This window comes from Xenopus laevis, chromosome 3L (assembly GCF_017654675.1).
Source record: "Xenopus laevis strain J_2021 chromosome 3L, Xenopus_laevis_v10.1, whole genome shotgun sequence".
NCBI classification, from domain to species: domain Eukaryota; kingdom Metazoa; phylum Chordata; class Amphibia; order Anura; family Pipidae; genus Xenopus; species Xenopus laevis.
Genome location: NC_054375.1, coordinates 148,412,663 through 148,428,939, shown reverse-complemented (window position 1 = coordinate 148,428,939; position 16,277 = coordinate 148,412,663). Strand labels below are relative to the sequence as shown.

Here is a 16,277-nt window from a genome sequence, read left to right as displayed (position 1 = left end):
GAGAAGCAACACATGATTGGTTTAGAATTCTCGGTAACGTACAGCATTTCAATCATATTCCCCACCCCCCTCGATTTGTTAGTTTTGTTTGTGAGGGGGGGGGTTTAAACGTATTTCATAGAAAAAAAATGTACAAGTCCATATTCAGAAAGCAAGAGGATGTGCTCGGAAGCAGAAGAGGAAGGGGCGGGTATGAAGGTGAGGAGGCAAAGATGCCAACTGAGCAGTTTTTGCGGAGGAGAAGGAAGGGCAGGAGGAGCAGAGCGGGTGCTCTGCAATCATTTGGTATCCTGATGCTGTCAGTTTAAGGAGGACAGGGGAGCAGGGAGGAAGGCGAGAATGAGCAAGCTTTAACTCCCATAATGCATTGTGTTGGTGGTGATAGACATGGGAGAAGCCATGGAGATAGCAGGGCCTCCCATGGTAAACTGGTTGTTGATGGGGTAGTGGCTGGAGGTATTGGAAGCAGCCTGTCCTCCTGCAGATCCTACAAAACAATAAAGAGAAGCCCATGAAGACGTCTCCCATCAGGATATGCGCCCACCCACCCCCGTAGAGTCACATAGTGGTCTCACCTTGCACTATGCCCGTACTCATGATCGATCCCATCCTGGAGTGAGTGTGATTGACAATCCCCGTGTTTGCTGGGAATAAACAGAGGAGAGTAGTTCAGCTATACAGACAATATACACAGTGGTGGGAAGGGAAATATGATGGTTATTAGCTACATTAGTACAAGCACCGCCCTCCCAGACTGACTCCCCAGCCTTTCCTATTGGTCTAGCTGGGGGTATCTACTGTATAATTAAATAATACACAAAAGCCATGACTATCTTGTAAATAATATCCTTATAAACGGTGAGTAGTGATGTCATTTCTGTCACATGACTCACTCAAACTTGTGTATTATAATAAATAAAGTACCCCCAGTTGTAAAATATGAGGATATTAGAAGTCACCTCGGAGTTCCATGACCTGTAGATGAACACTTTGCCTTCAGCCTCGTGTTTTTATATGGTCATGGAACTCCTCGGTGACTTATAATATCCTTATATTTTATAATAGGGGGTACTTTATTCACTATATATACGATATTTACAGCTAATACAGTAGGGAGCTAAAGCAGAACCCAAGCTGCCTGTGCTCTCTCTCACTGGCTTTTATTGAAACCACCCATCACTGCTGGTAAATGGCATTTTTTTGGGCCCAAAAACACAAATTCAAGCCAACCACTGGCACCCCGTGTGCCCGTAGCATAAGGCAACAATAACCCATGCCTGGTTACTGTTCAAAGGAAGCAGAGAAGTCAGTGGGTGTCATTTCCTTGTAGGGATACACTGAATTCAGGGTTCGGTTTTCAGCAGGATTCTGCAGAATCCTGGTGCCTGGGAAAACCAAATCCTTAAATCATGTGACTTTCTGTATGTACAGTATGCGTGCGCGGCTCTTTCCCCTCCCCCTCCGTGATTTGCATATGCAAATTAGGGTTCCGATTCAGTTCGGCCGAATCTTTCATGACGGATTCGGGGGTTCAGCAAAATCCAAAATAGTGTATTTGGTGCATCCCTATTCCCTTGGCAGTGGGTCTCAGGGCAGTAACATGATGGCGGCTGGTTTTCCCAGGGAGACATCTGTCTGTATCTGTCTGTCTATCAATATTGAGCCATGCAGTGCACATCCCCGGCTATATGATACAAGGCTATTTCACATTTTCCTATTCCTTGAAAAACCCGCCAGAAGGGTGATTTAATGACAGGGGTGTGAAATGATATGAATGAAGAATTAAATGCATTAAAGGGTAAGTCCCAGAGTGAGTATTTGATCAGAAACAAAGAGACATAAAAGCCCATGGTGTGGAATGAAGGGGACACATGTAGCCGTGTCCCATTCTTAACATGACCGCCCCCCCCGGCACACAGCTTGGTCTTTACATACATGACAGCCAAGGAGGTTGGTTAGTGAAACCCTGGCAGAAGGTGTGATTGGTTAGCAAACCCAGTGGGTTTGGTTTTGAAGGAAACACGAGATTATGGTATTACTGGAGGTTCCGAGTGTCAGGTCTTGGGGCTCCGAGTGCAGCGGTGCAGGAGGGCAGGAGACTGCAGGAGGCTCACCTAGAGGGATGAGGTTACTGTGGCTGATGCCTGAGCTTCCACCTATAACACTGCTGAGATCATAGGCCGTGGGCATTCCTGCAGAGACAAGGGAGACCGTTAGGTACAAATAATGATGACAAAAATATGATGAGATTCTGGAGCCAGACTCTTTGTCTGACCTGGTCCAGATCAGCTTCATTTCAGCACAATTCCCCAGGGCCAAAACACCACGTAGATCTGGGGGTCAGAACCACATTCAAAAGCAAGATGCGGCCCTCGTCCCAATGGTTTATTCCAGTTATTGCAAAAAATAAAGGTCCATTCACAGGCCACGCAGAGAGGCCTTTGTTTTAGCCCTAGCCATAGAGTAGAGACCTTGTAGGATCAGGTTTGCTATGGTTTCACCCAGAGCTTATTTGTCTCACGGGGGTGAATAACTAAGGGGTTAACACACAGGGGTAATTCACAATGCAGATCTAAATACTAGTGGACACCCATAGCAACCAATGAGAATTCTGATGTTCACTTTCTCAAAGAACCAGTGACGGGTATTGGCACAAGATGGCCACTCAGAGGTGACCAATCGGCATGGATCTGATGCACTGGATTCTGATTGGTTACGGTGTGTTACTATCCCGATGTAATGCTATTTCTCTACATTCTCAATATCCCAATGCTATTAAAAAGGAATCCATCCCATTCCGCAGTAAAGCAAACCGATTGGTCACATGATTATCATTACGTGGGGGACACCGCCATTACAACAGAATCCACCGGCCTCTCTTACCTCCCATGCCCATTCCTGTGTTCATTGTATATGCCCCTCCTGTGTTCCACATGTTCTCCGAAGGGGAGGAATAATGGGAGCCGGGAGGAGGAGACGGCGTGGAGCCAGTGTACCTGTAAGAAAAATACTCAGTATGGACTGCAGAGGGCGATCTAGAGTGTGTCCAGCTTAAAGGGATACTGTCATGGGGAATTTTTTTTTTTTTTCCCAAAATGAATCAGTTAATAGTGCTGCTCCAGCAGAATTCTGCACTGAAATCCATTTCTCAAAAGAGCAAACAGATTTTTTTATATTCAATTTTGAAATCTGACATGGAGCTAAATATATTGTCAATTTTCCATCTGCCCCAAGTCATGTGATAAACTTCAATCACTCTTTACTGCAAGTTGGAGTGATATCACCCCCTCCCTTTCCCCCCCAGCAGCCTAACAACAGAACAATGGGAAGGTAACCAGATAACAGCTCCCTAACACAAGATAACAGCTGCCTGGTAGATCTAAGAACAACACTCAATAGTTAAAACCCAGGTCCCACTGAGACACATTCAGTTACATTGAGAAGGAAAAACAGCAGCCTGCCAGAAAGCATTTCTCTCCTAAAGTGCAGGCACAAGTCACATGACCAGGGGCAGCTGGGAAATTGACAAAATGTCTAGCCCCATGTCAGATTTCAAAATTGAATATAAAAAAATCTGTTTGTTCTTTTGAGAAATGGATTTCAGTGCAGAATTCTGCTGGAGTAGCACTATTAACTGATTCATTTTGAAAAAAACATGTTTTCCGATGACAGGATCCCTTTAAAGTGTTTTAAAGTAATAAAAATATAATGCAGTGTTGGCCTTCACTGGTAAAACTGGTGTGCCCCCATTGCTACACAGCAGTTTATTTATATGAACTATAGTAGTGTTTCTGAAACAAACACATCAGTTTTACCAGTGCAGGGCAACACTGCATTATATTTTTATTACTTTAATTGTTTGGGTGTTACTGTTCCTTTAAGGATGGCCACAGATACACAGATAATATCGTACAAAAGTAACTTTCTCTAGGTCTGCTTGGGGGACACAGGGACAGTGGGTATAGCTGGAACCACTAGGAGGCAGGACACAATAAAAAAAATAGAAACTTGACCCCTCCTCCTCCTGCTATACCCCTCCTCTGTAGGCAGAGACACTCCGTTTCGTTGTGTCCTCAGGAGGTTAGGACCGTCTCCTGCATTCAGGAGTATTTTACTATTTATTTTGCTCTTTTATTTCATTACAATTCCTTCACATGATATGGAGCTGGACAGCTACACTGAGTAGTCTGATCCATTACTTGAGGATGTCACCGGGGTCTCTTGTGCTCTGCACTGACCATCCAGCATTGATTCCCTCCCTCTGACATACAGAGAGAGATGCGCTGGCCGGGACACAGGGCTGAGGTATAGCCAGGTTCATCCTGTTGCTCAATCCTCCTTATATGCCCCAAGGATCCCTACACTACAGTCTGGGAACTCCTGCCGTGGCTCATTTAAGGTAAGCATATATCCTTAATAGCAGCCTATTCACTCTCTGAGCAGCCTCCCCCTCTGCACAAACCATCTGCCTTCCTAAATTGTCTCTCTCCCTTGATAAACTGCTAGTGCGGCTAGATAATCCTCCGCCTAAGCCTCCAAAACGTAGAGCCCCTCTCCTTCTGTGGATGAGTGTGAGGCGGAGTCCATCACTGATTCTCCCCTGCTGCCTGACTCAGAGGAGGATCCGGCCCTGTCTGATGGTGAACTATCTCACAGTTCCGACCAAGAGGAAGAGGGAATCCCCCAAACTCTCCTCCGAGGCCATTGATTCCTTCATCTCCTCAGTATTAGAGACCCTTCACTTACAGGAACCTGAACCTAGTTCCAGTACTTCCACCTCCATGTTTAAACGCCGCAGCAGGTCCTCCCCTTCCTTTCCCTCTCGTGCTCAACTCGAACAAATTATCCAACAGGAATGGGACAAGCCAGAGACACGTTTCCAGGCTAACCACCACTTTCTCAAACTATATCATTTTCCACACGGAAAAGTGGACCTCCCCACCTTCAGTGGACGCGCCTGTCTCTCGACTATCCAAAGACACTGCCTTACTAGTTCCTGATGCAGCCTCCTTCAAGGACTCCATGGACAAGAAGCTTGAGGGCATTCTAAGTTCCCTCTTCTCTGCTTCAACTCTGCAATCAACCAGGCCACCGGGGGTAAGAGTACTTTACTCCCACAACCAAAATCTCGACCCTCCTTTCGTCTGAACCATTTTTTTCCCGCACTTCCCGCACAAGGGCACGAGATCGTCTCCTCCCCGACACACAAGAGGACGCTTCAGTGGAAAGTCCAGGCCATCCTGCCAGTCCCACAAGCCACCCAGCAAGCCCACGTCTCCATGACTCACCCCTTCTTCCCTCTGGCGACTCAGCCGCAGGGGGAAAACTTTGCAGGTTTGCAGACTCCTGGAAGAATCTGTACCCAGGCGTCTGAATCAAGACGCTTGGGTACACGAGGTCGTGAGTCAGGGCTACCACCTAGAATACACTTCTCTCTCGCCCTGCCGGTTCTTCATGTCCAGATTTCCTAAGGGGCATCAAAAGGCTCAGGCGCTACATAACGCGATTGACAAGCTTATCCGTTCAGAGGTCATCATCCCTGTTCCGTCCGAGGAGAGATTCCGAGGCTATTACTCTAACTTGTTTATAGTTCCCAAGAAGGATGGATCTGTTCGGCCAATCCTGGACCTCAAGGAACTCAATACATTCATCCGACCACGAAGGTTCAAGATGGAATCCCTCATGGCCATGTCCCCAGGCCAATTCCTGGTTTCTGTGGACATAAAGGACGCCTACCTTCATGTCCCAATTTTACACCCCCATCAGAGATACTTGCGATTTGCCTTCCAAAATTCCAATTCATGGCCCTTCCCTTTGGCCTGACTTCGGCCCCTAGTGTCTTTACCAAGCGGTGGCCGCTGCTCTAATCCACCAGGGGGATCTCCATAACTCCTTATGTGGACGATCTCCTGATCAACGCACCTTCCACCACAGAGGCCCAGCAGGCGTTGCACTTCACCATGGTTTGGTTACAGGAGTTGGGTTGGTTCATCAACCTGGACAAGTCCTCATTAACCTCGAGCCAATCCATGGTCTTCCTCAGGATGCAGTTCAACACCCAGACACAAACTGTCCCAGCGACAAGGTCCAGCATCTATGGACCCTCGTGCAGTCTCTCCTCTCGAAGTCCCACACTGCGAGATTTTACATGAAGGTGTTGGGAGTCATGGTTTTGACGATAGAAGCAGTTCCCCAGCATCACCTCAGGGAGCTTCAGTGGAATATTCTTGCGACCTGGATGCGCAAATCCCTTCTTCTGGAATTTTGTCTAGCCGCAGGACTCGAGTCTCTCTTCTCTGGTGGATGCAAACCAGTCACCTGACCAGGGGCAGACCCCTAGGGGATTCACAATGGCGAACGCTCACCACAGATGCAAGCCTCTCCGGTTGTGGCGCAGTGCTGGAGGGTCAGTCAGTGCAGGGTCACTGGTCTCTATCGGAACGTCTTCACATCAAACTTCTTGAGATACAGGCAATCCGACTCGCCTGTCAGTCATCTCATTCCAGGTCTCTTAAACTGGGAAGCAGATTATCTCAGCAGACAATCCCTAGATCCCGGCGAGTGGTCTCTAAAGGACGACATCTTAAACAAGATCAAAGATGGGGGGACGCCAGAGGTCGATCACGTCACAATCGAAAAGTTCCTCTCTTCTTTACAAGGTCCAGGGACCCTCTGGCGCTGGCAGCAGACGCCCTCACCTCTCCCTGGGACTTCCATCTTGCGTTCATTCCAAGAACGATCAAGAAGCTTTACAGATAACGCAGTACTCTCATCCTCATGGCTCCAAGATGGCCCCGTCGATCCTGGGTCTCGGATCTAGTACATCTCTCAGGAGAGGAACCTTGGACTCTGCCTCTCATCCCGGACCTTCACTCTCAGGGTCCAATCCTTCATCCTTGTCCTGACAACCTCAATTTGATGGCGTGGCTACTGAAACCGCAATACTGAGACAGAAGGGGCTCTCTGTCATTCTACCATGCGTGCAGCCTGCAAACCGGTCTCTGGCCAAGACGTACCATCAGGTCTGGTCCACTTACCATCAGTGGTGCCAACGTAATGATTTCAATTCACTAAAGTTTTCCACTCCACACCTTCTGGCCTTTATACAGGAGGGACTGTCCCTGGACATGTCCCTAGGGTCGCTGAAATCTCAGTTTTCGGCCCTTTCCATCCTGTTCCAAAGATGTCTTGCTCCCCATGTTAAGATTTTTCTTCAGGGAGTGGCCCACATAAAGCCCCCCCCGGTATGTTCACCGGTGCCTAATTGGGAATTAAACATAGTCCTACGTGTCCTGCAACGCACTCCCTTTGAGCCCATGGATTCTATTCCACTTCAGTGGCTCACATGGAAAACTGTTTTTTCTGCTGGCTATTGCCTCAGCACGTGCGTCCTGGGCTTTTCGAAACCAAGCCTCAGCGTAACAATGTGGACTTCAATCCATACTTTTGCCAAATTTTACCAGTTTGCCACCTTTGCGGTATCTGACACCTGCTATGGCAGGAAGTACGTCCCCACTGTCCCAGTGTCCTGCAAGCAGACCTAGAGAAAAGGAGTTTTGTGTACTCACTGTTAAATCTCTTTCTCTTCAGTCGCTTGGGGGACACAGGGCTTCCCTACCTGGATAGAGACCTTCTCTTGGCTTCAGACTTGGTTGACTCAACCATCTGTTCTTATTTCAATTAGTTATCAGATTTTCTGTTAATTATTAATAACCTACTATTTCTCCTTTGGTACAAACTGAGTATCTCTGCCTACAGAGGAGGGGTATAGCAGGAGGAGGAGGGATCAAGTTTCTATTTTTTTTTATTGTGTCCTGCCTCCTAGTGGCATTAGCTATACCCACTGTCCCTGTGTCCCCCAAGTGACTGAAGAGAAAGAGAGTTAACAGTGAGTACACAAAATCTCCTTTTCGTATCATATTCGGTGCGTGTATGGTGGAGACTAGCTGACTAATATTGGTCGGCTCGTCCATCAGGCTGGACAGAAAATTTTGAACATCGGCCATTGTTAGTGCTGAATCGTCAGACACAGGTAGAATTGTATTGTTTATCTGTATATCTGACCATTCAGCTCTACACGTGTGTATTGAAATGAACAATCTTTCCTTGAAACATCTTTTCCAGGAAAGATCGTAATTGTAACGTCTACAGGAGTTGTTTGACCTTTAAATTAACTGTTAGTATGATGTAGAGAGTGATATTCTGAGACAATTTGCAATTGGTTTTCGTTTTTTATTATTTGTGGTTTTTGAGTTATTTCAGCAGCTCTCCGGTTTGCAATTTTAGCAATCTAGTTACTAGGGTCCAAATTACTCTAGCAACCATACTTTGATTTGAATAAGAGACTGGAATATGAATAGGAGAGGCCTGACTAGAAAATAATAATAAAAGGTAACAATAACAATACATTTGTAGCCTTACAGAGCATTTGTTTTTTTGATGGGGTCGGTGAACCCCCATTTGGAAGCTGGAAAGAGTCAGAAGAAGAAGGCAAATAATTCAAAAACTATGAAGAATAAATAATGAAGACCAATTGAAAAGTTGCTTAGAATTAGCCATTCTATAACATTCTAAAGGTTAGTTGAAAGATAAACCCACCTTTAAAGGAGAACTAAACCCTAAAAATGAATGTGGCTAAAATGACATTTTATATAGTGAACTTATTGCACGAGGCTAAAGTTTGAGCTTGTCAATAGCAGCAATGATCCAGGACTTCAAACTTGTCACAGGGGGTCACCATCTTGGAAAGTGTCTGTGACACTCACATGCTCAGTGGGCTCTGATTGGCTGTTGAGAAGCTAAGCTTAGGGCTCGTCACTAATTATCCATCAGAAAATGAGCTTCCCTGGCTGTAATATAAGCTGATGCTACAGGTTTGCTGATTATTAAATTCTGATGCTAATTGCACTGGTTTCTGTGCTGCCATGTAGTAATTATCTGTATTAATTACTAATCAGCCTTATATTGTGACATTTCTATTCTATGTGTACTGTATATTGTGAGTGGCTCCCTAAGCTCAGTAAGTGACAGCAGCACAGAGCATGTGCAGTGAATCAGCAGAAAAGAAGATGGGGAGCTACTGGGGCATCTTTGGAGACACAGATCTTTACTGCTAAAGGGCTGTGGTTGCCTTGGGCTGGTACAGAAGCACAAAACATAATGTACAACATTTCTACCTACTTCTTTACTGCGCAAGCGCCACCAAACGCCGGGGAATCCCGGAAGAAGACCGCACGGTAGAAGATGGCGCCTGTGAACTCCCCGAAAGAGGACCTGCGCCGAGGGGTAAGTAGCAACTTAGGGGCATTTGCCCGGGGGGTTTTTGCGCCAAAAAGGTTTCCTTCTCCTTTAAGCTAGAGAAGAGTCACAAGAAGGAGGAGGAAGACACTTACCTAAAGAAGGGGTTCTTCAGATCCAGCAGGTTACTTGATTTGGAACCAGTCTGATCCACCTGAGCAACAATACTGATATCATAACTCTGCCTGTAAGAGAGACAACAGTGAGGGGGGAAGTCGAGGCTGAAATGGGAACAGAAGCAGTGGGGAGAGCAGCTGACTCGCACCTCTTGTTGGCAATAAGCAGGGCGGTGCCAGTTAAAGTGTCCCCGGCTTTGGTGAATAGCGGCGACTGCAGGAGACAACGGACCTGGTACCAGTGAGTGAGAGGCTCGGTCGGGGCTGTAGAGAGCCAGACGGTCATTCTAAAAAACAAAATGGAGAAGATTTAACATTGGGCAGATAAGGTGCAAAAAGCCCAGACCCTTCCACAATGGAATAACGGGGGAGTGCTCCCCAAGCAGGACCCCCAGACACTCACATGGATCCAATAAAGGCCACGTCAAACCAGAAAGCTAAACCGTGCACCAGGCCGGAGTGAAGCATGTGGAAGGAGAAAGGGATCTCTATCCTGTGCAGCGAACAAGAGAGAAGATGATCAGTAGCAGCACATCCAGCAAGTGACAGGATCCCCCCCAATCAATGTTCAGCACCATGGTAGCTCCGCCTCTCACCTGTGCAGATCCGCCTCTTTGGCATCGAGGAAATTGACTGTGTACTTGACAGATTTGGCCATCAGGATCCGGATATCGAAGGTGTCCTGAGAAAGGACGGGGAGAAGATTCAGACCAGGGACAGACAAACAGAATGACAACACTCACATGAGAGGGACACGCCTTCCCTGGGACCCACCACGATTGGCTGTTTGAAATACTCGTCCACCGCGGCCCCTCGCAGAGCAGAGAGATCGACTCCATGGAACGACGGCTGATACCTGAGCCAAGAGAGAGAACAATGAATGGGGAACGGAAGCTGCTAAACTGTAAATGGAAGTGCCAGGGATAGGGTGTCATGTGACTCACTGTGGGGCGACAGTACCAGCAGCTCTAGAATCCACCCCCCGACACAATGCACATCCCATAATAAGAGATCACAATTAGATAACCAATCAGAGGCTCTGTCACCCCGAGATCCAGTAGAAGATCCACTCACCAGAAATTGGCCTTTGTAAACTGTTCCATATAAAGCTGCTCATCTGTGAATGGGGCCAAGTGCACATCTCCTATTGTAGGAAACATGTTCCCTGGGGAGAGAGAGAAATGGGGTCAGAAATCTACTTCCCTCCTATCTGTGTCACTGTATCACCCTGCAGTGGGAGGGACAGACTCATGTCCCATAGTTCCCTCCTGTCTGTGTCACTGTATCACCCTGCAGTGGGAGGGGCAGACTCATGTCCCATAGTTCCCTCCTGTCTGTGTCACTGTATCACCCTGCAGTGGGAGGGACAGACTCATGTCCCATAGCTCCCTCCTGTCTGTGTCACTGTATCACCCTGCAGTGGGAGGGACAGACTCATGTCCCATAGTTCCCTCCTGTCTGTGTCACTGTATCACCCTGCAGTGGGAGGGACAGACTCATGTCCCATAGTTCCCTCCTGTCTGTGTCACTGTATCACCCTGCAGTGGGAGGGACAGACTCATGTCCCATAGTTTCCCTCCTGTCTGTGTCACTGTATCACCCTGCAGTGGGAGGGACAGACTCATGTCCCATAGTTCCCTCCTGTCTGTGTCACTGTATCACCCTGCAGTGGGAGGGACAGACTCATGTCCCATAGTTCCCTCCTGTCTGTGTCTCTGTATCACCCTGCAGTGGGAGGGACAGACTCATGTCCCATAGTTCCCTCCTGTCTGTCAGTCTGTATCTGATGGTGACACTAGCAGTGATTATGCAGAAACAGGGACAAGTGCCAGTTGGTGGCTCTGATTCACTGGACCCTCTTCAGTCCGTGTCCGTGTGTCTCACCATTAGGTTTGAGAAACTTCTTTGCATGTAGGTAACTCTCCAGCATGCGCTCGTTGAACAACATGTATCCCATTGGCTCAGAGATGATCATATCCACCTGCTCTGCGAGGGAGATCTCCTCCACCTTCCCTGGAATGACCACAATGCGGTTGGTCAGATTGTTGCTTTTCACCAGCAGCTGCATGGGAAATAAAGGATTAGAGGGAGGAGCCAGGAAAGCACTTGCCCATTACCCACAGGTTGTGTTGCCCTCACCTCAGCATGTTGTGCCATAGAGCTGGCCTCCACCGCATACACCTTGCGGGCTCCAGCCTGGACTGCAAAGAAGGAGAGGATTCCTGAGCCACAGCCAACGTCCAGGACAACCTGGGAGAGAGGGATGGGGGTTAGACATTATATTAGGGTGACAGGGTGGACAGGGTGCCCCACCCACCCCCATGTCCCCTCCTGACCTTGTCTTTGAAGTCCGTGTGGTTCTGCAGGATGGCTCTCTGGTACGTCCCTGTTCTCACATAGTCCTGCATCATGTTCTGCTGCTGAGAGAGATACCCGTAAAACTGCCGGGAGGAGGGAACACAAAAAGTTAATATCAGGTCTTTCTATAGGGGCCGACTTAGAACGGTGTCAGGGTCTGCACCGTACAGCACTCCAGTAACCCCCAATCAGGAACAAGGGGGCCGGGGGGAAGGGCCAGAGCATGTTAGGGGTTGACCAACAATAAAGGGATTCTGTGATGTAGTTTTTATTTCTAAATGACACTGTTTACACTGCAAATAATTCACTCTACAATATAAAATTTCATTCCTGAACCAGCAAGTGTATTTTAGTTGTAATATTGGTGTGTAGGTGCATCTCAGGTCATGTGATTTCAGAAAGAGCCAGCACTTTAAAATGGAATTGCTTTCTGGAAGCCTGTTGTTTCTCCTACTCAATGTAACTGTGTCTCAGTGGGACCTGGATTTTACTATTGAGTGCTGTTCTTAGATCTACCAGGCAGCTGTTATCTTGTGTTAGGGAGCTGCTATCTTATCTTCCCATTGTTCTGTTGTTAGACTGCTGGGGGGGGGGGGGAGGGGGTGATATCACTCTAACTTGCAGTACAACAGTAAAGAGTGACTAAAGTTTATCAGAGCGCAAGTCACATGACTGGGGGCAGCTGGGAAACTGACAATATGTCCAGCCCCACGTCAGATTTAAAAATGAAATGTAAAAAAATCGGTTTGCTCTTTTGAGAAATGTATTTCAGTGCAGAATTCTGCTGGAGCAGCACTATTATTTTTTAAAATATTTTTTTTTTTCCCCATGACAGTATCCCTTTAAGCACGGTCACACTATTAAAGGGCTTTCTGCTTTACCCACTGAGCACCTGGAGAAGCCAAACGACAGACCTGGAAGTACTGTACCGCCGACGACTCTTCCGTCCGCTCGCTGAACACGCTCTTCTCTGAGTCCGGACATCGGCAGCTCTTTATAATGTTGTAAAATGAGCAGAAATCTGCAGCGGGAGAGACATGCCTTACTGTATAGCCAGGCTACAGGATCACCACCAAATGGCCAACCCCCCCATTATACAAAATAACAGTTTATTCTATGCCTGGCCAATCTAAAAGGAATATACAACTAAAACTCCCAGCATTCCCTTTGCCTGCAGATGGGAGGGTATCCTGGGAGTTGCTTTTCTTGTTCCAGACAGAGAGATGCCATTCTACAGGTGGGAAAGCAACGCAGAAAGTACAGGTGCTGCAGAGGGACATTCCAGGCATTTTCACTCATGACAGAAAGCAGCACAAAGACTTTTTCATGTAACGGGGGAGAGGGTGGCAACCTACCTGCTGGTGTGGCAAACTGGACTAGGACACTGTTACAGCCCAGGGTGACAATAAAAGACTGCTTGCCCACGCGGCTGCACTCCGTATCTCGTGTGATGGTGCATTTAAACACACAGACGTTTTCAGCTGGAAAGGGAAAGAGAGAGAGAGACAGAGAGTGTCAGACAGTCACTTCCCAATGGCCGACACATAGAATCAGGGATGTATCATATCCAACCGGGTGCCCTTCAGCTGATCCCATGCAAAGGAACAATAAAAGAGGGAAATACAATATATATATCTATATCTATATATACACACACAAATACAAGAGTCCTCTGCACTCAACCCATTATCAATATATTTAAGACAGAGACATTTTGTGCTACTGCTACTGAAAAATGCCTTACCCTTTAAACAACACAGGGATTGTTTGTCCATATATTGCAATATATTTAAGCTGAACAACTACGTCAAAGTCATCCCATATCTGGCCAGTCCTACGCTTAATTTTATCTGATTCATTAAGAATTCTATTGCTTCATTATACATTTTACACAGGGACTAAGTTTTACCTGCAACTTAACTTGCTGCTTTCAAAGTAAAACTCCCAAACTTGGCTGTTTAAAGGGTAAGGCATTTTTCAGTAGCACAAAATGTTTCTGTCTTTAATATATTGATAATGGGTTGAGTGCAGAGGAATCTTGTATTTGTCTATATGTATTTTGTGGTCACAGCCTCATTGCACCCCCGCCTAATGGTTTTAAAAATTAGTGGTGAGCACAACTGTCACTTGTTTGTTTTTTATACCCCCAGCAATGTAATACAGGTCCTTTCTCTCTCTATTTATAAATGGGGAAAACTGTCTAATTCACACACAGCCCTGCAAAGCCAATGAAAATAAATCATGAATATCATTTCTATTCTTTAGCTTTCCAGGGTCAAGGGGTAAAGAAGAGAAAGGGGGAGGTGGGACAGAGAACAATAGGAGGGTCAACTGTCACATACTACAACTGCCAGGCCATCTGTTTCTACAGCTCCACATCTACTGACTGACCAACCAGCAGCAGGAGCGGCCCACGGCTCTCTGTATTTCATCTATTAGCCTGGTCACTGGACTCCGAGTCTCACTCATGTATTATAAGGGATAATGTACCCCCTAATGTAAATGATAAGGATTTTTCGAAGTGACTGAGGGGTTGTTCTGTGACCATATAAAGGCACAAGGCTGCAGGCTGAGTTATACAGGGAACTCTGAGTATCACTCATGTATTATAAGGGATAATGTACCCCCAACTGTGAATGATAAGGATATTAGAAGTCACTGAGGGGTTGTTCTGTGACCATATAAAGGCACAAGGCTGCAGGCTGAGTTATACAGGGAACTCTGAGTATCACTCATGTATTATAAGGATAATGTACCCCTTACTGTAAATGATAAGGATATTAGAAGTCACTGAGGGGTTCTGTGACCATATAAAGGCACAAGGCTGCAGGCTGAGTTATACAGTAAAATATGGACTATACAGTTCTTGGTTGACTGTGTCTTTAAAGGGTTGGGTCAACTTTAAGTTAACTTTTAGTATATTATAGACTGGCCACTTCCAACTTTCCATTGGTCTCTATTTTTTATAGTTTTTTAAATTATTTACATTCTTCTTCTCTTGGTGCTTTGCAGCTTTTGAATGGGGGTCACTGACCCCATCTAAAATAAATACTCTGTAAGGCTACAAATGTATAGTTATTGCTACTTTTTATTACTCATCTTTCTATTCAGGCCTCTCCTATTCATATTTCAGTCTCTTATTCAAATCAATGCATGGTTACTAGGGTAATTTGGGCCCTAGCAACCAGATTTCTGAAATTACAAACTGGAGAGCTGCTGAATAAAAAGTTAAATAACTCAAAAACAACAAATAATAAAAAATGAAAACCAATTGCAAATTGTCTGAGAATATCCCTCTCTACATCATACTAACAGTTAATTTAAAAGTGAACAAGCCCTTTAAATCCTGTGCAATAGGCAAGACTTTATTAAACAAGTCAAATCACTTCTGGGAAAAGCAAAAAGGAGATTTCTCGTAACACCACAAGAATGTTTCATATTACGCAAGGTTTATTACGCAAGGTTTTCTGACACAAATCAGTGTTATTTCAGAGATCGTGTCTTGAAATGTCACAATGTTCCTTCTCATGAAGCTTTATATTTATATATTTATAGTCTCAAAAGAAGAGCCATCAACAGTTTCTTTAGAGTCTACTTAAAGGTGCGGTTCACTTTTAAGTTATCCTTTAGAATGTTAAAGAATGGCCAATTCTAAGCAACTTTTTGTGTTATTTTTATAGTTATTTTTTTTTTTTAATTATTTGCCTTTTTCTTCTAACTCTTTCCAGTTTTCAAATGGGGGGTCATTGACCCCCATCTAAAAACAAATGCTCTGTAAGGCTACAAATGTATTGTTATTGCTACTTTTTATTGCTCATCTTTCTATTCAGTCCCTCTCCTATTCATATTCCTGTCTCTTATTCAAATCAATTCATGGTTGCTAGATGAATTTGGACCCTAGCAACCAGACTGATGAATCTGCAAACTGGAGAGCTGCTGAATAAAAAGCTAAATAACTCAAAAAACACAAATAAAAACCAATTGCAAATTGCCTCAGAATATCACTCTCTAGGTGACAGTTTTGACCATAAAAAACTCGAACATTTAAATTTTCACTTCGACCCTTGATAAATCTGCCCCATAATGTAGAGGAGGGAGGCGGCACAATAGGCCTGTGATTGTCAGTTCATCTAATAACAGGCGGGGGGGGGGGGGGGGTCTGTCAGATCAATACAAGACCCCAGCAGGGAGGATCTCCCATTATTCCAACACACACAAAAGGCAAGAGAGGCTCCATTGTGACCTCTATAGGGAACCCCTAAATGGCTTGAACTGGGGACTAAACAGGACTGTGGATGTATAATGGGACGACTGCCTGGCACATCCATGTAATGAATGAGGAGCAGCGACACTGAGGCAACAATGGGGAATGATGTCACTAGAGACACATTTACTCGTAGTGAATTGAGACGCTTTACACAAGGACTAAATAGCAATATATTTACAGAGGGGCCCGTCCTCTCCTCCAGGGTCTGACTGCTGCACAGGAAGGAATGTGACCCCTGC

At 45.8% G+C, this 16,277-nt stretch overlaps 1 protein-coding gene across 1 annotated transcript; it reads right to left on the bottom strand.

Annotated features, from left to right (window-relative positions):
- Window positions 1-350: 350 nt before the first annotated feature.
- On the bottom strand, window positions 351-13,259 carry carm1p1.L (coactivator associated arginine methyltransferase 1 pseudogene 1 L homeolog; the record flags this gene model as incomplete). The annotated part of the gene is given in 15 exon segments (NM_001114776.1): window positions 351-487; window positions 576-644; window positions 2,040-2,192; window positions 2,884-2,996; window positions 9,393-9,482; window positions 9,563-9,700; window positions 9,817-9,906; window positions 10,010-10,095; window positions 10,188-10,269; window positions 10,488-10,578; window positions 11,298-11,475; window positions 11,553-11,663; window positions 11,750-11,854; window positions 12,686-12,792; window positions 13,127-13,259. Coding segments are annotated over 15 exon segments (1,683 nt in total), but the record flags the coding sequence as incomplete, so codon positions are not given.
- Window positions 13,260-16,277: the final 3,018 nt, after the last annotated feature.